Below are 21469 nucleotides of genomic sequence, written 5' to 3' on the forward strand. Positions count from 1 at the left end.
CAGCAGATACCAATGCAATGCCTGAGGAGATGCACAGTGTGGCCAACAAACCTTTGGGGAGAGTGCTGGAGGACAGAGCAGCGGCTGCCAGGGACAGAGGGGGAGGGAGCACATGCTCAAGAGGGGCAGCACGAGGGGTCTGCAAGGATTTGGACTATGATGGTGGTACACGAATCTATATGCCGAAACTGTACACGAAAAAGTCCATTTTCATTCATGTTAATTTTTTTTTAATTTGAAATCAACAATAAAGCCTAGGTAGAGGGAGAAAAGTGTTGGCTGGAGATAGCACACACAGTTAAGAGCATTGCCCCCTCATGTGACAGTGTCCCAGGGCTCCACCTGGGCAGGTGTGGATGCTCACCAATGCTCTCCTCTGGCCGGTGAGCTCTGAAACCCAGAACCAAGTGACCATCAGGCAGAGTGCCTGGGGAGGAGTGAGGAGACAACAGGGAAGCAACAGAGACACTTCGGGAGGAAGCCGGGCCCCCTCAGCAGCAGATGGAGAAAGTGAGCAAAAAAGGACTTTGTGAGGGGCAGAAGGAAACTGGTGGGGCAGGAGGAGGCTGCCAGGGCGGCATGGCGGGCAGGATATTGGTCCAGGACCAGGTCGGCTGTGAGGGGGCCTTGAAGAGCAGATGTCACACTTCTCCCTAAGCATCCTCCCCCTTTGTTGAGGTTTCCATGGGCCTTGGGCCAAAAAGGCCTGAACAGGGTCTTTAATTTCTTCAGGGCTTCTCTCGTCTCTGATGTCAAAGGTCTCCCTCTGATACCCAAATCCGGGCAGAGGGCAGGCAGTGATGGGGAAAGCAGTAGGAACGGGCAAACTTATCTCCCTTCACACCCCACCAGGTCTTCCAAGGCGCAGGCAGCTCTATGTGCCCTTCTTGGTCTCCAGGGTTCTTTCTGGGAGGACATCACTGGGCAGGCAGACAATGACCGCAGGCAAGGAGTGAAGAGAAGCCAAAGGCAGGGCAGGCGTCTGCCGAACCGGATCCTGAGTTGCCCGGAGCAGTCAACAGCTAAACACACCGAGGCTGCAGATCGAGCCTACAAGGGGCAAAGCGCATCTCTTTGGGCCACAAAAGGGGTGCAGACCGGGTTCCTGAGGGTTGGTGGTTGGTCCAGGGTGTGCAGGGAGTCAGAGCAGCTCCAGGAGAAGGCCAGGCTCCAGGGCTGCCCCGAGACCACTGGAAAGGACCACGAGGCTAGAAGAAGCTGCAGAGGCTGCAGAAAAGCCAGGAAGAGTTTCCTGTCTTGAGCGCCAGTCTCTCTCGTTCCAGGAATCCCCTTTTCCTGAAGCCAGAGCCTGCTGCTATTTATTTACACAAGGCTGAACCCCACCTTCCAGGCGCTGCAAAGCTCTCCTCCACCACAAAGCCCGATTGTGCTTTCACATCCTCACAGCCAACTCCGAGACAGAAACTTGCCTGAGGGAAGACAATCTGTACCAGAGATGGAAACACCTCGGATTTAAAGGCGCGGTTCTTCAATAACGGAGATCTTTGTTCGGGTGAGAACCACCTTCCGAGGACTGACAGAAAGGCACGGCGGGGGTTCTGGCCTGTCGTGGTGCCAGGAGGCCCCTCAGCAGGTGAGCTGTGGCTATCTGGTTTGGGACCTTCTCCAAAGAACCAGCCTCACCACAGGCCTGACTGGGAGATAAATTAGCATGGTATTCTGCTCAATTATCCACTTACAGAGGCATCACAGTATTTTATTAGAGCAGGACATGCAGAAGAAAGATACATCGATAGTAGACACCCCCAGAATTTTTTTTTTTCCAAAAGGAGACAGGAAACATTATCACCCTCTAAAATCAATCTAGCCTAAACTATAGTGTTTTTGTCAATTCAAACACAACGGTTTTTCTCAGGACTTGCAATGTGGGCTTTCTCTCTGCCCCCAAACCTCTCTCAGCAAAAGGTTTGGTCAGACACTATTTTTCAACAGGCTCACATCTCCCTACAACAAAATACAGCTAAAAAGTGCTGAAAGACTACGGAAAACAATATGGAGATTCCTCAAAAAATTAAAAATAGAACTACCATACGACCCAGCTATCGCACTACTGGGTATCTACCCAGAAAGCTTGAAGTCAGCAATTCCAAAAGACCTATGCACCACAATGTTCATTGCAGCATTATTTACAACAGCCAAGACATGGAAGCAACCTAAGTGCCCATCAACAGACGAACGGATAAAGAAGATGTGGTACATATATACAATGGAATACTACTCAGCTGCAAAACAGAACAAAATCATTCCATTTGCAATAACACGGATGGACCTTGAGGCGATTATGTTAAGTGAAATAAGCCAGTTAGAGAAGAACAGTCTCTGTATGACTCCACTCATATGAGGAATTTAAAAACGTGGACAAAGAGAACAGATTAGTGGCTACCAGGGGAAAGGTGGGGTGGGGGGGTGGGCACAAAGGGTGAAGTGGTGCACCTACGACACGACTGACAAACATTAATGTACAACTGAAATTTCACAAGATTGTAACCTATCACTAACTCAATAAAAATAAATAAATAAATAAAAATAAAAAAAATAAAAAGTGCTGAAAGAGCCCGCAGGAAAGTTTGGGCCTCGGAGCTCCAGGCAGGTCTCAGCTTCACACAGAGCCACGTCGATGGTCTCCTGGACACCAAACCCAAAAGGACAGAGGGGTCCACACAGAGGGGAATGGACTGCCTATGTTCTAAAGCGCCCGTGCCACATGGGACAAGGAAGCAAAATGAAGTTTGTTCATTGGTCGGTTCCTCGCGTTTGGCTGCAGGAGCCCAAGTCCCCGATTAGGCTGAGGGAGGTTCTGGGCCCGTGTCACTGGGCTCCGCCACCTCCCGCCAGCTCTCCCAGCTGCTGCCCCTGCTTACACGGCTGTATGGCTGGTTCCTCGTTTATACTTGGGAGTATTCCCCACGTTCCCTCCATCCCAGGGAATGCCTGCTTTCCTCTCAGTCCTCCGTGCAACATTCTGACAGAGTTCCCCAGCCTCTCTCCATCCCAGAAGTCCCCTCGAAAGCCAAGCCCACCATCTGCACAAATGATGAGTAATTGCCACTAACTGCCTCCCACCTCCTATTAATCAAGACCTCCCCTGAGTAGGGAAGGAGGGAGAAAAGAGGGGAAGACAGGAGAGCCTGTCGGGGTCTCTCCTGTCCTACCCCGCCCAGCTACCCCTGGGCCCATGCAGGCCAATTTGCCACCATCATTCCTGTTCTCCACCCAGAGGCCTCCTCAGCAAGTGCTGCAGACCCACAGAGGGCTGTGGGACCGAAAACTCTGCAGGTTCTATAGCTCAGGGCTTCTTGGAGACAAAATTCAGGCATTACTGACCATTTCCAAAGTGGAGCCTCAGAATGCAACTACTGGAAGGAACCCCACAGGTCACTCAATTCAGCATCTTCACTGTATAGGCCATGTCCCTCAAGCTCACATGAGCCGTCAGCATGGCCAAGTGGGAGGTGGCACTGTGTGGTAGCAGCTGGGCAAACCTGGGTTCTAAGCCTGTCTCTGCCCTGGACTGGTGAGTAGCCTCAGGCAAGATCTTGACCTCTCTGAGCCATGATTTCCTCTATAGTAAAGCAGGAATAACCACAGTCCCCACCTACAGGGTCATTCTGAGAATTAAAGAGTTGGTGTATGCAATTAATCCTCTGGGACACAGAGAACACTCAAAGAATGAAATTGTTTTGTTTTTTTTAATATATATATTTTTTAAGATTTTATTTTTTTTCCTTTTTCTCCCCAAAGCCCCCCAAGTACATAGTTGTATATTCTTTGTTGTGGGTCCTTCTAGTTGTGGCATGTGGGACGCTGCCTCAGTGTGGCTTGATGAGCAGTGCCATGTCCACGCCCAGGATTCGAACCAATGAAACACTGCGCCGCCTGCAGCAGAGCGCGTGAACTTAATCACTCGGCCACGGGGCTAGCCCTGAAATTGTTATCAGTGCCAAAAGGACTGTTCAGACGGAAGAGAAACTCAGGGACCACTCCTGCTGTGTTTCTCACTAGCTCCGGGAAGTTGGGAACTCTCTTTGCCTCTCTGGAACTCAGTTTCCTCAACTGTAACTAAGAGCCAACTAGTATCTCTAAGGTCGCTTCTTTAAAAAAATATATATATGTGTGTGTATATATACACATACATACATACACATATATATATTCACATGTATGGATATAATGTGTGTCTGTGCACCAGGGTTCCCCAACCTCAGCACTATGGACAATTGGGCAAGACAACTTTTGTTGTGAGGGACCATCCTGTGCATTTTAAGATGTTCAGCAAAAGCCCTGGCCTCTATTCACTAGATGCTAGGAGCACCCCCCCCCCCCAAGTTATAACAACCAAAAATGTCTCCAGACATTGCCAAACGTCCCCTTGGGGGCAAAACTGCCCCGACTTGAGAACTAGTCATGTATATACACAGGCACGCACATGCACACACAAACAGAATAATACGATGCACACTGGGACGGAGTGGAGAGGTAAGCAGAGTGAGAGGAACTGTATTTCCGTGTACAGAGCCCCTACAACGCGCTCATGGAAACTTGACGGGGATCGAGACTACAAACACACACAGTACTTTTGAGCTTCTTTACATCTGTAAAATGGTGACTGTGCTCGTAAAGGCTGCCTGCAGACTGCATTTGGCTTATACATACAGAGTCCATTTAGTGCGTAAACTCGCCAGCCAAGTTCCCCAGCTCTAGGCAAGAATGTACTCAGCTCAGCCTTGCGGGGAGAACACAGGGGGACTCTGCGTGTTTCCTCCCGACCCCTCACCTAGAGCACGCCTGACGACAGGAAGCCGCCCTGGGGCAGCAGGCTGGTGCGGGTCATGCCTAAGGAAGAGGGCATTTTGCCAAATGTGTGATGCTCTTTGACTTGATGCATTAGCGGCTTTGACTAAGCTTCTATCTTCCCAGTTTAGAATAAGACTTGTGCACACTGACACGAGACCACAGGTACATACCTCCCCACCTTGCTAATTTAAGTGAAAATGAGGAGTATTCATAAAGATGGAACACAAAGGTAAGGTGGAGGAAGGGAGGTGAATGTCTGCTTTAAAGAGAGGTCTGTTTACCCCGAGTGAGTTCTGTTTATCCTGAACTCTCTACCTCATTATGACTTCTTTAACATTTGTCTTTAATTTAGCCAAGATCATAATCTTCACTGAGGACCACAGAGGAGCCAAACTTGAACTAGAAAACCAAGCTGGGCCTTTTGTTCTGGCTGCGTTAATTAGTGTACAAACGGGCATCTGATTCCTCTCTCCCCCAGCAGTCCGAAACACTAGTTCCTATTTATCTAACTAACAACGTTAGGATGGGCTGCAGCCAGGCCTGTGGGTAACGGGGCCCTGAAGACAGGTATCAGGAAATTAAGGTTCTAATCCTGGCTGACTCACTGTGCACCACTGAGACAAGTTATTCCAAGCACTGAGCCTCATCCTTAAATATATTGAGTTCCCTGCTAGCTGGATGCACTAAATTGTACTTAATGTAGCAGATCTACAGAATTCTAGTTATTCACACCGAAAATGAAGTACCAAGAGGAGAGAGGTCTCACAGACCAACCTACGGTTCCCAAGGTGGGTTTTGTGGAGCACTAGTCCATGAGATGCTACTTGGAAATAAAGGGTTCCACGGGTCCTTCACTCACCTAACAAACGTTTATTGAGGGCCTTCTATATGCCTGGTGCTGAGAATATAACAGAGAACAAAACCCTCCCCTTGCCTTCTTCAGCAAGTTTAGGATCCAGGGGAGACAGAATGTGTATCAAATATTATTAGGCCACACATTTACAAACAGTGAAATGTGCTCAATCATAGGGAGCTGAGAATTTGCAACAGGGAACCACATCCAAGGCTGGGAGGCAGAGAGCGTGAGGTAAGAGTTCCGCGCAAAGTGCAGGGCATGGGGTGAAGGTACTATTACAAACACAAGGAGAGCCTCAGTCAAATAAGCCCAAAGAATCTTGCATAATACATTCCCCTCTGAGAGATTCATGTGCACAATGCATATTAAGGGCCCGAGAAGTCCGCAGAAATGAAACCCAGCATGTCCTACCTATCTACATCCCAAGGATGTTACTCTGGGAAAGGCTGATAGAGGCACTATTGTTCTCAGAGCCTATAGGAAACTTCGGTACAAAACAAAAGCTCTTGTTCGTATAACTGGAAAACTATCATGTGTCTCTCGGAACAGCCCAAGTACCTTGGAGTTGCTAATGTAATTCTCAAGTATTTTCCTTGGCACAAGCCTATAAAAACACATGGCTTCCACAACTACTAACATACCTCAGCATCACAGATGTAGGAGTCCACAAGCTACAAAGCAGTGGGCCAGATTCAAAGTTCGACCTCCAGCACAAACATCTGCTTTATTTTTAAAAGGATGTACAGTCTCAACACTGGGATGAATTGAGAAAACTTTTATAAAAAGTAAGATAAAAATGGTCAACCACCAACGATGAACTGATCAAAGATTATACCCTAAAAGACATCAGAAGTGAACAATGATTTCCCTTGTCAGCCTACAAATGCCCAGGAGCAAGACAAGTTTCTGCTGTTTATTTTATTACATACTATGCATAAAAAAGAGGGAAATGTAAATAAATAATAACAAATATTCACACATGTGCAGATTTTGTGTGCAAGGCACTGTGCTGGGGTGACAGTAATCAAAGGGGAAATACAACAGCCAGGAAACATGATAAGCCATAGCCTTAAGAATATGGATTCTGGAAAATTAGAAACCCCAAAATTGACTATAACTAAGTGCCCAAGGAATGGTGCAGTGTAGACACTAAATTTTACAGGGGCCAGGGAGGTCCTGAGAACCCAGGACCACTAAAGCTGATGATGAGTTTACCTTACCAAAGCCCTTACTCTGTGCCAGGCATTGTCAACATGCTGGTATACAATCTTATTTAATCTTTGCAATGAGTACGTAGGTCCCAGGAATATGTCAACATATGGCCTCGGCCTCAGCATTCAATGGTAATCTGTTATTCAGCTTTGGCTTCAATCTTCAGATAGGCCTGAACTTCTCCCTGATCAATGATCATGGAGTCACATAGATGACCAACATGTCTAATTCGTGTAACAATGTGAGCATAAGGAAATAAAGCACATTTGGATTCGCTGTCATTATCCAAACATGCCCTTTTGAAAATAGTGATGCAGGGACCGGCCCGGAGGTGCAGTGGTTAAGTGCGCACGTTCTGCTTCGGTGGCCCAGGGTTTGCCGGTTCGGATCCTGGGTGCGGACATGGCACCACTTGGCACGCCATGCTGTGGTAGGCATCCCACATGTAAAGTAGAGGAAGATGGGCACGGATGTTAGCTCAGGGCCAGTCTTCCTCAGCAAAAAGAGGAGGATTGGCAGCAGTTAGCTCAGGGCTAATCTTCCTCAAAAAAAAAAAGAAAGAAAATAGGGATGCATTCTGCATGTAACTTGAGGGGAAATCTCCTTATGAGCTGTTGAAATGCTATCAGTTAGCAGAAGTACCTACATATATTTTTTATGGAAAGAATAAAATATAAGCATGAAAGATATTAATTTTACATAGAAAGCAATTACAATATACAACTACAATTATTAAATAAATAGGATTAACAGCACTACTAATATTAAGAGTATATTTAAAAAGAGAACATTATATACTTTTAGAGCAAATAAGTGTTTATTAAATGTTCTTAAATTACCATAGGCATATTATATTCTACTTCTACACTCTATAGAATTGCTTGGTGCATTCATTAACAGTAAACAGAATAACATTTAGGAACCGTATATGCACTCTTAGCATTCAGACTTTGGTCTCTAAGTGGCATATTTCACTAAAAGGAACCAGAGCTCCTTCTAGAAATGGCTGGCTCCGGGTCTGGGACAGGAAATGCACAAGATGAGCCTGGAACATCCTGCCATACCAGGCAGCAGGGAAGCATCAAAGACCACTAGGATTGTGTCAAAAGGACTCAGGAGCCAAACTGCAGAGGCTCCCACTGGCTAAAGATGGGGTAATTTGAATATTGATAAGGATAATAATTGTAAATGGACTGAAATACATCAATATTTGTATTGGTCACCTTTGCAGGGCAATAGGAAGCCAAGTGAAAAGCGGTAAACAAAGGGAAAGGATCAGCATTCAAATTGCTTTTCCCATCCGTTCTAGAGCAGAGGTCAGCAAATTTTTTCGGTAAAGGGCCAGATCTTTTCAGCTCTGTAGGCCACATATGGGCCTCATCACAACTACTCAGCTCAGCCCTTGTGGTGCAAAAGCAGCCACAGACAACAGGCAAATGAACATCGCTGTGTTCTAATAAAACTTTATTTAAAAAAATAAGGGGGTTGGGTTTTACCCGTGGACCTTAGTCTGCTGACCTCTGGTCTAAGGTAACCAATAGTGAACGAGGGATAGTTTCTCTTTCTGAAAATATTACAGCTAATGGAGGAAGAATGAATGAGACAAATAGACTATCACCATTTTGAAACTGCTAATGAAGTAACAGAATGAGTGATGATCATCAGTGGCTGCTAACATCAGAGAGAGACAGCCAGACGTTAAGTGTCACGTGATGTATCTATTAAAGAGTCATGCAAAAATAAATTTAAAAGGAAAGAGAACGAGAGAACCTTGAAACTTGATCAAGAATCTAAAGCCAGCTAACAATTTTCAAGAACTACAGAGGACAGAAAAACATGTTAAAGGACATCATTAGGTTGCATTTAACAAAATCCAGACTGTGAGAAAATTCACAGGAATCACATAAAAATCTAATTAGGAGGTTCTTTACATCCTATTTAGAATGCAGAGCAGAATGTCAACTTTGCTACCTCAATATTTCACAAGATTTCAAAATCATGTACCATAATTTCTTGATAAATCATCTTTGATCCAGACATAATAAAGACTATAAAAACTATGAAAAGAAGAAATCGTTATAAAAAAAATGAGGGACCAAAACTATCTTTGTTTCTTCATCGTACTTAGTATTCACAAATATACTACAGAGCATCACAGAAACAATCTAGCAACTTATAGAACTGAAAATTTATTGTTTTCGCAACTACAATGTCAAACTTTAAGAATGTGACCATCAATTTGACCACTACCACAGTAATAACTGTTTCTGGCAAGAAACATCAATGGATAATAAAACCAGGGGGTGAAAAGTTTGTTGACAAATCTGACATTTACATAGTCACAAAGTATCTCCCCATAAGATACTTATTAATTACAAAGAAAAAAATAGTAACTTTCTTGGAGAAACTTGGCAGACATAATTTTAACTAAGAGATCAAAATTAACATCACCTGTAATGAGAAAAATAGATCGCACCTCCTCATGAGAAGCATTGGGAAGGACGCCGTTATCAACTATGCATGTTCTTGCCCAAAATATACAACCTAAATGTACTCATCAAGGAATATCAGAAAAAAAGCAGCATTTAAGGTCCTTCAACAAAGTAAACAGCTTGTAATCTTCAAAAGTCAAGAACACAAGAGACACAAACCGACGAAAGAACTGTTCTATACTGAAGGAGACTAAAGAGACACGACTTGGACACATGATCTTGGACTCATCCTGGAACCTCCCCCCTAAATTTTTTTTAATGTTTTCTTTTGCTACAAAAGACAGTAGGAAAACAATTGGTAAAATCTGAATAAGGTCTGTAGTTGAGACAATAGGACTATTTCCATGTTAATTTCCTGATTTTGATAACTAATTGTGGTGAATGTCCTTGGTTTTATCTAGGAGTAAAGAGACATTGTGCCTGCAACTTACAGTCATGCATCACTTACCAAAGGGGAGAAGTTCTGAGACATGCATCATTATGTAATTTCATCATCATGCAAATATCATAGAGTGTACTTACACAAACCTAGATGGTATAGCCTACTACACACCCATGCTAAACAGTACTAATCTTATGGGACCACTGTCGTATATGTGGTCCATTGTTGACCAAAAGGTCGTTATGGGGTGCATGACTATATTCATGCACTTACAAGAATGTGGGCCTGGTCAGGAGTAGGAAGTGGGCAATAGACCAAGTCAACAGATGCACATAACAATTATATATCGTGGTATCTAAGGAACCAAGTTTACCACCTCAAGATGTCAGGAAAAAAACAAGGGAAATTGGAGGGGAAAAAGTAGATTAAACGGAGCTGCAGGGCACAGAAAAGCAAGGAAGGATTTAGATAGCAATGAACACCATCTCTCAAACTGTGCAGCCACTAAGGCTCTGACTTGTATGCCAGGCAGCAGCAGTGATTAAAAGTACCTCCTAAGGGAAAGGGCTGGAAATGCCACAGAAAAGAATGAGTGCAGAGATGTTACTCATTACTCATCTGTTCCCTGTACACACCATTTCTTTTTATCTTGCTCCAAATGACATATTCACATTAACTTAGCTGTCATCTTTCAGTATAGGGAAACTGTAGCATCATGGCTAGAATAACAACGGCTCTACCACGTCTGGAGAGATGACTTGGGGCCCCTCACTTACTCTCTCAGTCTCAGCTTCCTCATGGATAAAACAGAGATTATAATAGCAGACGTTCAAGTGTTCAAAGTGGTAACAGTTGTGAACGGTGTGATATAGTGCTCTGGAACACTGCAGGTGCCTCCAGGGCTGTTTTTTTTTAAATACTGATGTTTAAATATTCATGCTATCAACATTCAGCAAGTGTCTATGAATCACTCATCATGGGTCAGGCGTTATAGTTTAATAAAGAAGCATTTTGAGGTGCATTTTCTCCGCAGCACTGCTTTCTGCCGGACTTGCCGTGCATCTCCCTGATAGTGGAGAGAGTAAAGCTCCACTGAGTGCAGCTGCGCCCAGTCCTGTTCTATCATTCATAAATGTTTGATCGTGGGCAAGTCCACGATCTCCCTGAGCTTGGGCTCCTCCCCAGTGGGGTGGGCTGGATGGTCCCTTCCAGCTCAGAGGGCTACAGGGCACCCATGCAGAGTCCTTGCCTGAGAATCTCAGGGAGGAACACCCAATCCAGCCCAGAAGGTATGTGTTGCCAACTGATGTTAGTGACTCTGATATATCCTTTTTGGAATTTATAGAGAAGAGTGTAGTCCCAAACATCAGAAATTGCTACTGCCAACAAATATGGACATGTGAATTGATCAGCTTTTCACACCACTCATTCTTGCTTCTTTTGTTTTTCTTCATCATCAGATCCATCTCTTTCTTAATCACAGTTACTCTCTCTCCTATTTACACCTTTCTGTTTTTCCACACATTTTCTGTGGACATTCCTACAAATAACAGTCCCATTCACTTTATGAGGTTAAGACATTTATCCCACTAACATTTAGTGCCTTGCAATACCCAGATCTCCAGGAAGGCTTAGCTGGGACCAAGTACCTCCCCAACTTCTATCAACTATCCTCAGAAGCCCCTCTTATTTTTTTTTCCCTGCTTTTTCTCCCCAGATCTCCCCAGTACACAGTTGTATATTTTAATTGTGGGTCCTTCTAGTTGCGGCATGTGGGACGCTGCCTCAGCGTGGCCTGACGAGTGGTGCCATGTGCACACCCAGGATGCGAACCAGCGAAGCCCTGGGCCGTCGAAGCAGAGCACGCAAACTCAACCACTTGGCCACGGATCCGGCCGCCAGAAGCCCCTCTCATTAATCTTTCCACCACTACATTGTTTTCAGAAAGAGACTACCTGGAAGATAATTTGGGATGTGAAGGAAAAAAAGCACTGAATTACCTGATTCCTAATTTCAAACCATCTTACACACACACACACACACACACAGAAAAGGATGGGGACTAATACATTCTCTGCAATTCCCAAAATAATTCTCTGCGTAAATGCTTAGTATTTATTTATTTTCTTTCTTCTTCTCCCCAAAGCCCCCCAGTACATAGGTGTATACTCTAGTTGTTGGTCCTTCTAGTTGCGGCATGTGGGATGCCGCCTCAGCATGGCCTGATGAGCAATGCCACGTCCACACCCAGGAACCAAACCAGTGAAACCCTGGGCCACCAAAGCAGAGCGTGTGAACTTAACCACTCGGCCACGCGGCTGGCCCCTAGTATTTGTTTCTTTAATAGTCAACTTACTGAAATAGTTATAGATGACTGGGACTGATTTTTAACTTACAGAGAACTTAAATAAAAAGCAACAAATTTAAAAAATATTTTATAAAACGAACAATAGGGAAATAATATCTGCACATGCGGTTCACCAGAGCTTGGTTTGTTAACCAAACTATGTTGTAATCCAAATTGCAGGGGTATTGAGCAAGTTCCCTCCTCCCGCCGTCTTCCACACCAAAGACACACGTGTGTATCCTTCCAGCTCCCCCGAACTGGATAAGGGGGAACAGTCCCAAAGTTCAAAAAAGTTCAAATGTTGGTAGCCAACCACTTTTTCCTCTGAAAGAGGGTAGCGTGTGGTGGTGAAGTTCCTGGGGCCGCCCACTAAAGGTTATTTAACCCCTCTGGACCACAGTACCGGCGGAACAACTTAAACCACAGCCACTCACTCACTCATACAACTGTTTACTTGGGAAGGTACATGCCCAGGTCCAATTTGTAAAATTGTAGCAAATCTACCCACCCTCCACCCCAACTGATAACTCACATCAGGATTGGTAAACTGAGACACAAAGGTCAGCTGCCCTTCTCCCAAGAGGTGGAGGAGCTGGTTCTACCAGGCATGTGTGTAAAGTTACAAGGGCGGAATGGGAGAACCCAGACTTTGGACTCACGAATCTCTGCACTGTTAATTACCAGTAGTGTGACCTTGAACAAGATGCTTGACCTCTACAAGTCTGTCTGCACAGCAGCAAAATGGGAATGACAAGTATCTGCTTCCTAGCAGGTCAGCAGCTATGAAAAATATTAAGGTTTTAACAGCCATTGCCAAGTGCTTTCCTTTTTTTTTCTTTTTTTTTTTGAGGAAGATTAGCCCTGAGCTAACTGCTGCCAATCTTCCTCTTTTCACTGAGGAAGACCAGCCCTGAGCTAACATCTGTGCCCATCCTCCTCTACTTTATATGTGGGACGCCTACCACAGCATGGCTTGCCAAGCGGTGCCATGTCCGCACCCAGGATCTGAACAAGTGAATCCCAGGCCACCGAAGTGGAACGTGCGCACTTAACCACTGCGCCACTGGGCCGGCCCTGCCAAGTGCTTTCCAAATGGGCTGGGGCTATTTACACCTTTCAAGAACAGCAAATGAAAGCACTCACTTTACCATACATTTGCCAGCATTGAAAAGTCTTATTAAAACAAAATCTTTAATTTGGTGGGTCAAAAAATTATTCTTGTCTTCACTGGCATTTTTTGACTACCTGGGAGGTTGAACGTTTCACATATTTGGTAATCATTCCTAGTTTCTTCTTCTGTGAATTTTTCCTTTATACTTATTTCACGTTTATTTTCTATAATCAGGGTGAACACTTGTTCCTCCCCTTGAATGAACTAGATTTCTAAAAGGCTCTGACATCTTGTGAGAGTGTGAGTATGAGCTCACGTCCTGTCCTGAGGACTCCAGGTCCTTAGAGTTATCACCCCTATCACTTCCACATAAATTCCTGAAAAGGGCCATGTTTAGGAAAACATTTTTATGATTTTTATTTTCAAACCTGAAGTATATTTCTAAACTAAATGTTCATTTTCCCATGCAAATCTCTCACTATACACATAACGAAAAGGGAAGATTTAGGAGTCTGAAATTTATTTTAGAACCTTAAAGGTATCCGTCAATTGAGGGAACTCAGAGCATCTCTGTCACCTTATGCGTCTCAGAAGGAAACTGCACAGAGTTGTTCACTGGGCGGCACACACCGTAGACAAAAAGGCAAGTCCCTTCCTTCCTAAATCCCAAGGTTTTGGAATATTGGCATTTATTTCATTGTTCCCTAAATCCAATCCAGTTTGTGAGAAGATAATAAAGCGTGGGACATATAAAAATCTCCTGCAAAAGTACACTATTAGGTTAGCCAATTTGGGGCAGTTTTCTACTTGTTTTTAAGCAGTCAGTCCTTTCCCATCCCCAATTACTTATCACACCCCAACACCTGTCCCTGACTGCAAATGAGTACATTTTGATTCCCATCTCCATCCTCCTTCAAAATTAGCCAGCTCCAGACAATAAGAAAAGGAAAAATTTCCCAAGTGTGTCATATCTTTCGATCAATGCACACACATTTCATTATTTAACACACAGCTAAAAGGTTCCCAACATTTTCAGCTTTATAACGGGGTGCAGAGGAAGGGGCTGTAGTCTCCCTACCACCAGCAAGATTCCAGGACCCCTGCCCCAGCCAACCTGCCCTTGGTTTTACTGAGAATCTCAAAGCCATCTAGCCATCCAATGCATTCCCTACTCAATTTCGGTCAACTCCACCTCTGCATTTTTCTACATCTCCATCTTCAACTCTTGGGCTTAGTCTGCAAAATTGGGAGAACACCACCTGTTGTCAAGCATCCTCCATCAATGAAGACTGTCTTCGTCCTGAAGTTCTCAGTCTCATCTCCTCTTCCTCCTGTCTTCTCCCCCATTCATCTTCCAGTCTATCCTCCTGCCCCTACAAACAAGCTCCCACTCCAGCATCCTAAGTATACTCTCTCCAAAGCCTGCAGCTCTTCCCTTCCCACTTCTTGCCACAGCCAATTGCCTTAAATGGGTTGTCCAGAGTCTGGCTTTCCAACATCTTCCAGGTTACGGAAGACAGGAGGTGAAATGTGTAAGATACACAGGGGTAGAGAGAGGAGGCTGCTCGCAACTGCGGGAATCTGATCTGGGGTTCTGGCTGAAGAGTGAGGGATGGGCCACACCCTGGGACCAGGCCACAGCACTGTGCCTTGGCACCAGATTGGGAAGCCCTAAGCTACTGTCTCTGCCTCCCTATCTTTATCATCACCATATGCCTGGAATACTTCTCTCCATGGGCACCAAAAACTTCTTAAGCTGAATCCCCAAAGCTCCTCTCAACCCCGCGATCTTCTTGTCCCCTCTCTCTGTGGCATCTGACACTGAGGACACCCCTCCTCTTTTTTTCCCTCCAGCTTCCATGTGGTTGCAGTACCTAAGCTCTCCTACCTTGGCAAGTGCCCCTTTCCACCCTCTTTCAGTGACTTCTTCCTCTGCTCTGAGCATGCTCTCCCTTTCTTCTCTTGCTCCCCACATCACCCAGTTGCTGAGGTTTCCAAATCCCCTCAATATCCCCTCAAACCCGATGTGTCTCCAATGAAACTCAGCAGTTCCTCCAAGTGAGAGCCTCTCACAGAACACGGGAGCTCTGTTATTGCCAAAATATTCAGCGAGCATCTGCCCAGCACTGGGGAGGGAAGGACAGCAGGCCAGGATCCCACCTGCAAGAAGTGACCTAAGCCCAGATCACCCAGGCTCAGACACCAGGAGTTACTTGTCACATCAGCCACTCTCTGCCTCTGGCACCACCTTTCCCTGCACCAATTCAAGCGACCATCCAGTCCCTCCCATCCTCTCCTTCCTTTCCTTGTGGATGCTCTTAAGCCCTTTTCACCTCACCCCTGGACTCCCGTGAGTCTCCTAAGCATTCTAGCTCCTTCCAGGTCCTCTCCCGCCAAAAACTATTATCCTTCTAAGCACATGTACAAGTCACATCACTTCCCAGCATAACTTGCGATGGTTCTCTACTGCTTCTTGAATAGGACCAGATTCCTCCCCTGGCATTCAAGGCGTGATGCCTGATCCTTCCAGGCAAATGGAAGGAATTACCCCAAATAGCCCCGAACTTTTCCTTCCTCCATGCCTTTGCTCTCCCTGTGCTGGCTTCTACCTCAAGACAAGCTGGGAAGGAGGACTTCCACTTTTCATCTAAATACCTTTGGACTGTTTAAATTTTTTATAATTAACAAAAATTACTTTGAATTAAAGAATGAATGAGTTTAGGGACTAGTTTAAAACAACTTCCTCCATCTGCCTTCCTTGAGCATGCCAGCCCAGAACAATTCTCCTATTCTCTTTGTTCTGAAAATTCTTCTGTGGCCTTCGCTGACTCTCAGCATAGACTTCCCTTTATAGTGGTTTATGCTAATATTACTTCTCCCTAACTCAATTTTTAAGTCCTTTAAGGTAAGGCTGTGTCTAATTCATCCTATCTCCCACAGTCCCTCAGCCATTGCCCATGATACCTCCTCAATAAATATCAGATGAGGTCGAGGAGTTACGACTTAATCTTAAGGATGCCAATCTGAATTTCCCCAGTGTAGCAAGTAAAAGTTGACTCTAAATTGCAATGTAAGTAGGATCTTGGCATTATAGATTTTCCAACGAGTTAATCATTTGAATTCTTTCTTACGCCACAGTTTTTTGCATAACTTTGCACACCAGTGTAAAGACTGGAACACTTGCTATTAAAGGCTAGATTTGTGTGTGTGTGTGCTAGCCTACTTTCTCCTCAAGAACCCCTAGAAGAGAAATCAATGAAGAATGAGACCTATTTATAACCTTCCAAAATTATAACAAAGCAAGCAGGTATTCCCTGCTAGACCCACCCACCCAAAGCAGAAAGACTGACAGGGTTTGAGTCCTTCCACCGAGTTTGTCGCCAACTGTCACCCAGCAAGCAATCTAAGCGCCAAAACTTCAGTAACGCAGGCAGGGCCCTCAAAAAAGCTCATTCCATGTGAAAAGCCCTCATTAAACCCTGAGTTATATTTAGAAAAAAATGGAACAGAAGTTATATTTAGATGAAATGGCTGAAAAGAATTTTACCAAAAGCAGCATGTTTATACTGATCTTCCAGAAGAAAAGGTTTTACTGAGTTTTACATACAACTCCTAAAAACAGAAAACTTCTCGACACGTACACAAAGATCTCTGCTCGGGTTCCTTTGCGTCAGGAAGAAAACAGGAGGGCCCAGGACATCGGCAAGACTGCCCAGGGGAAGCACAGACACAAAGGACTTAAAAACAAGCACCTATGTGGAGAAGAGAACAATTTCATACAGAAATGTGAGTCGAGATGGTCTGAGAAAGGTGGAGCAACTGGTGCTGGAGTTGCACAAGAGCCGCTCTTAAAGTTATAAAGTGGGGGCCAGCCCGGTGGCGCAACGGTTAAGTTCACACGTTCTGCTTCTCAGCGGCCTGGGGTTCACCGGTTCGAATCCCGGGTGTGGACATGGCACCGCTTGTCAAGCCATGCTGTGGTAGGCGTCCCACACAGAAAGTAGAGGAAGATGGGCATGGATGTGAGCTCAGGGCCAGTCTTCCTGAGCCAAAAAGAGGAGGACTGGCAGCAGTTAGCTCAGGGCTAATCTTCCTCAAAAAAAAAGAAAGTTATAAAGTGGATGCAAAAACTACAGATTTCCTCAGCAACCCTACCCAGAGGTGTTCTTTTCCAAAATGCCATCATAGCACTCAAACTGTGGGCGCAGTCAAACTACTCTATATCACTTTAAAGCTAGCTCGCTGAACCACAGGCAGCATTTTCTTTTTGGCTCTTGGTAGTCAAACTATTTTTGCCATCCGCTTTCTTCCGTGTTGACTTACATTTTCCCAACAACATTCTAGTCAACAGCACCGGGGTGGTTTAGTAAACTTGTGAAGCCTTTTCATGAACGAATGTATAATTTCGGGGTGACTATTTGAAGGAGTGAAAGATGGTCTATGGCAGCTATGCCTCTCTTCCTAGGCCACAGGGTCCCCAGGGCTCCAGATGAGAATGAATCATGGCTCGGAGGCTTGGCACACACCCCAGGTTAAGGGGACCTCTTCTCTAAAGAGCCTCAGGAAGAGGCCACTTCCCAGTCTCCCAGCCAAACCAGAGTGGAGGGCAAAGGGAATGCATGGGGAGGAGGCGGCCGGGCTGCAGGACTGGCCAGCCCCCAGGTGTCCCAGCAGGAATTAGGCCAGTGGGTGACCGTGTTGCAGTCCTGCTCCTTGCTATTCCTAGGGTCAATTAACACCCTGAAAACTCTATAGCCAATCCCCACTTTTGCTTCTGGCTTGGTATTTCCAGAAAGTGTTAGAGCAGCAGAGAACAGAGGTCACCCAACTTTATACCACTTATAGGCCTTACAGAGCAAAGCCTAAGGTTGTGAAATTTAAAGGTGAAACCAAAAAATACCTAGGATGCCGAGAGAGATCAGATCATATATTCCAGGTATCTCCCCCACCTTTCAACTACCTCCTTCCCCCTTCCTCTACTCCACAACTATCTACACTCATTTGACCAGGCTGGGACTGCCCAACACAGGACCACTTTGTCTGCACCTATAGTTTGCAACAATCACATTAATTACATTAATATAATCACGCAGATGAAAAGCATCATCTCAACCTATAGTCCAGACAATCAAGTGCTTAAGTGTTTCTTCACTTGCTTTCCTGACAGCCCGCGGTGCCCAAGGCTAGGAGCAAATTAGCAGGTTCCACTGAGCCAATATAACCGCAGGAAACCTCCCCAGCACATCAATGAACTTTGTAACCAGGCAGGCCTGGACACAATGATAGGCACAAAAGGGCATAGAAACAACGGGGGGGAAATGAACTGACTTCTGCAAGCGCAATTCACCAGGGAGACAAGACGTAGGTATGAAAGTGGGACAGGACATACTAAGCCCCTTAGGAAGGGTCTAGAGCGAGAGAGTGTGTCCTTGGAGAAGGCTCAAGAGGAGGATGGCAACATGGGCCAGGGCAGGGAACAGCCGCAGGGATGAGCAGGGACAGTCACACATACAGAGAGGAAAGGTCGGCTTCCCCAAGGAGGGCTCCAAAAATCCCACAGAGATCTGGACTTAGTAATTAGGAATCCCCAGTACCAGCAAGAATCAGCCTTTTGAAGTCCTTCGGCAAAAGAACATGCAAGATGGTAGAAGGAAGGAAGGGTGTAGAAGAGGACAGAAGGAAGGAAGGAAGGAAGGGACTGACACAAACAGAAAATCTGTCCCGCTGGGCTCTTCCCCAGGGGGCAGAAGACGAAGACAGGCAGTTGGCAGAGTCGCCATTCAAAGAGTAAGAATCAAAATGCCCTAATGAGAAGTAGGTAGGTGGAAGGAATAGCCTGCTTCAGGGAAAGTTGCTCAAAATAGGGACATTTCTCGTGACTTTATCTGCACCAGGACTTAGACCCGTCTGACTCACAGATGTTAATGCCTCCCAGACTCCTCTTTTCAGACATCCAAAGGAAAAATGGAAAAACGAGACTTTAGAAGCATAACCCTCTCACACACAAAATTACAGAAACGCCACCATAACTTTCAGAACGGAGCAACATCTGCGGACACGGAAGGAATCAGTGAAAATGTGAACAAAGTTGCTGCAGCTTGTTTTGCTCAACTTTTACTAGCACCTGTTTTCATATGAATGAGAAAAAGTAACAGCCAGATACCCCCACAACCAGCTTATGTTCAGGACTTCCTGGGATGCTCCAAAGCAGGCTCAAACCCACAGGGTCTTCCCTGCTTGAAAGGTGAGGGCTGTGTGGTGCTGCACCCCTCTCGGTTGGTCAGAGCCCCCAACCTCCACCCCCACGTCCCAGCTGGCCAGGAGAACACCGCCACTGAACCCACAGCAGATGCCTCCGCTCTCCACCGACCGCTGCACCAGGACAGCAGGGTTTGCATTTCAGCACCGAGGGTGTCTCAGGCGGCCCTTTCATTCTGACCATTATTTAAGGGCAGCTTGAGCCCAAAGTGAGTTCGTCGGGCCCGGTTCCTAAGGCGCCAACACCTCTTGCCTCGGAATCAAGAACGAACTGGCGGGCACTGGAAGCTGGGCGGGAAGCAAAGAGAACCACTACCGCGCGCGTGGCGCCCAAGCCGCAGCGCGCAAGAGCCTGGCACACAGTAGGCAGGCGCTCACCCGAGGTCTGCCATCGGACCTAGCACCTGGGCTGGGGGCCCTGGGGTGGGGTGGCGGCTTCCGGAACACAAAAGCCTCGCCAGCCCCGGGCTGCGCCCCTCGCGACGCGGGGGGCGGGGGTTTCGAGCCAGGGAGGGGACGATGGAATCCGCCCTCATTTGCACGTCGTCTGGGGCCGGGTCAATTTGCTTAATCACGGCTCTAAATGCCAGCGCGCAGCACACAATGCGCGCCCATTAACAGGTTTAAAGTGTCGCAGCGCTCGCTTTAAATGAGAAAAGCCGGCAACAAAGGGGGAAAAAGCCAAGTTCCTCAACTTGAAGAATGCCTCGAGTCGCTCTCGAAATCATCTCGGCGAGTTTAAAATCCCGAGCTCCACGAAAAGTTGAGGCCCCCGCGCGAAGGCTGGGGGTGGGAAAGGGAGGCGTGAATAACCCGCCACGAATACTGGGTTTCTTAGGAACCAACTCGCAGCCGCCCAGTCAAACCGGAGTCGGGGCACCGTCGCCAACCCAGCTCCCCCGGCCCACTGCCCAATTGCCAGGGAAAGCTGACCGATTTCCAGGAAGGAAAGCAAGACCCCCCCCCCCCCCGCCCCCAAAAGCCGGCACAAATCCAACTTTTCCTTTAGTGCGAGCAAAGAATTTTGGAGGTCAAGGAAGACCCCGGATGGACCCTAAAGCCTCTCTCGAGCAAAAGAGGAGAATGCAAAGTAACTTTACTTTCATCCACGCACTGGCCAGCGCAGCCTAACGCTCGGCCGCCACAAAATAGCTCAACTCCGCAAACAACTTCTGCCCAGGATCCTCACGGGACGGCCCCATCCCCCACCCATCGCCGAGCCCGGGGGCGCATCCAGCAGGCCCCGGCCTCCCACCCGCCCCGGCGCCACCCGACAGGCACTCACCGTGCGCGCTCCTCCGGGAGACAGGGGTCCATTGGGGAGGTACGGGCTGCTCAGGTCCGGGATCATCAGGAACGGGTACCCAGGGTAGGGGGGACCCTTAAAGAACGCGCCGTCCTGGGGCCTTCTCACTGCGGGCAAGACGAAGCGGGGGGTGAGGCCCGGACCCCCGGGACAGCGCCGCGGCAGGGGACCCGAGGCGGGAAGCGGGGACCCGAGCGCCCCCCACGCGCGCCCCCGGACGGCTGCGGCCGAAAGGGGCGGAGAGCAGGGCACCGCCGCGGGGGCGACAAGAACCTTGGGCGGCCAGAGCCCAGGCGCCTAGCGCAGCGGGGCCCGCGAGCGGGGGCTGCCCCGGCCCGCACGTACCTTCGGCGAAATAGTCCCGCGGCTTCTGGAAAGCGTCCCGGGCGGGCTGCGGGCGCCTCTCCGCCTGCGGAGGAGACACAAAGGCGAGGGCGGGTGAGCGAGCGCGGGGCCGGGGTCCCCCGGGGGCGGCCGCGGGCGCCTCCTCACCTCCGAGTCCGAGCTGCTGCTCTGGTTCTCCGACTCGTTGACCAGGGACGACTTGACCTCGTCCAGGTCCCGCTGCGCCGAGGCGCTGTCGCTGCTCGGCTCCTGCTCCTCGCCCCCCTCGTCCTGGAAGGGGATCAGCTCGTCGTTCGCCCCGAGGTCGTCCCCTCCGCCGGCCGCCCCGGCGCCCGAGCCGCCACC

The 21469-nt window shown here is 47.3% G+C and overlaps 1 protein-coding gene across 1 annotated transcript in view; it reads right to left on the minus strand.

Annotated features, from left to right (window-relative positions):
• Positions 1-21469, minus strand: part of TCF7L1 (transcription factor 7 like 1) — a 144616-nt gene that overhangs the window by 122177 nt on the left and 970 nt on the right. The window contains exons 3-5 of the mRNA XM_046661825.1: positions 21272-21469; positions 21125-21188; positions 20759-20886 (exon numbers count right to left, since the gene is read on the minus strand). Coding sequence (XP_046517781.1) covers positions 20759-20886; positions 21125-21188; positions 21272-21469 — 390 coding nt within the window. The remainder of the gene's footprint in view (positions 1-20758; positions 20887-21124; positions 21189-21271) is intronic.

Source organism: Equus quagga, chromosome 5, assembly GCF_021613505.1.
Source record: "Equus quagga isolate Etosha38 chromosome 5, UCLA_HA_Equagga_1.0, whole genome shotgun sequence".
Taxonomy (NCBI): domain Eukaryota; kingdom Metazoa; phylum Chordata; class Mammalia; order Perissodactyla; family Equidae; genus Equus; species Equus quagga.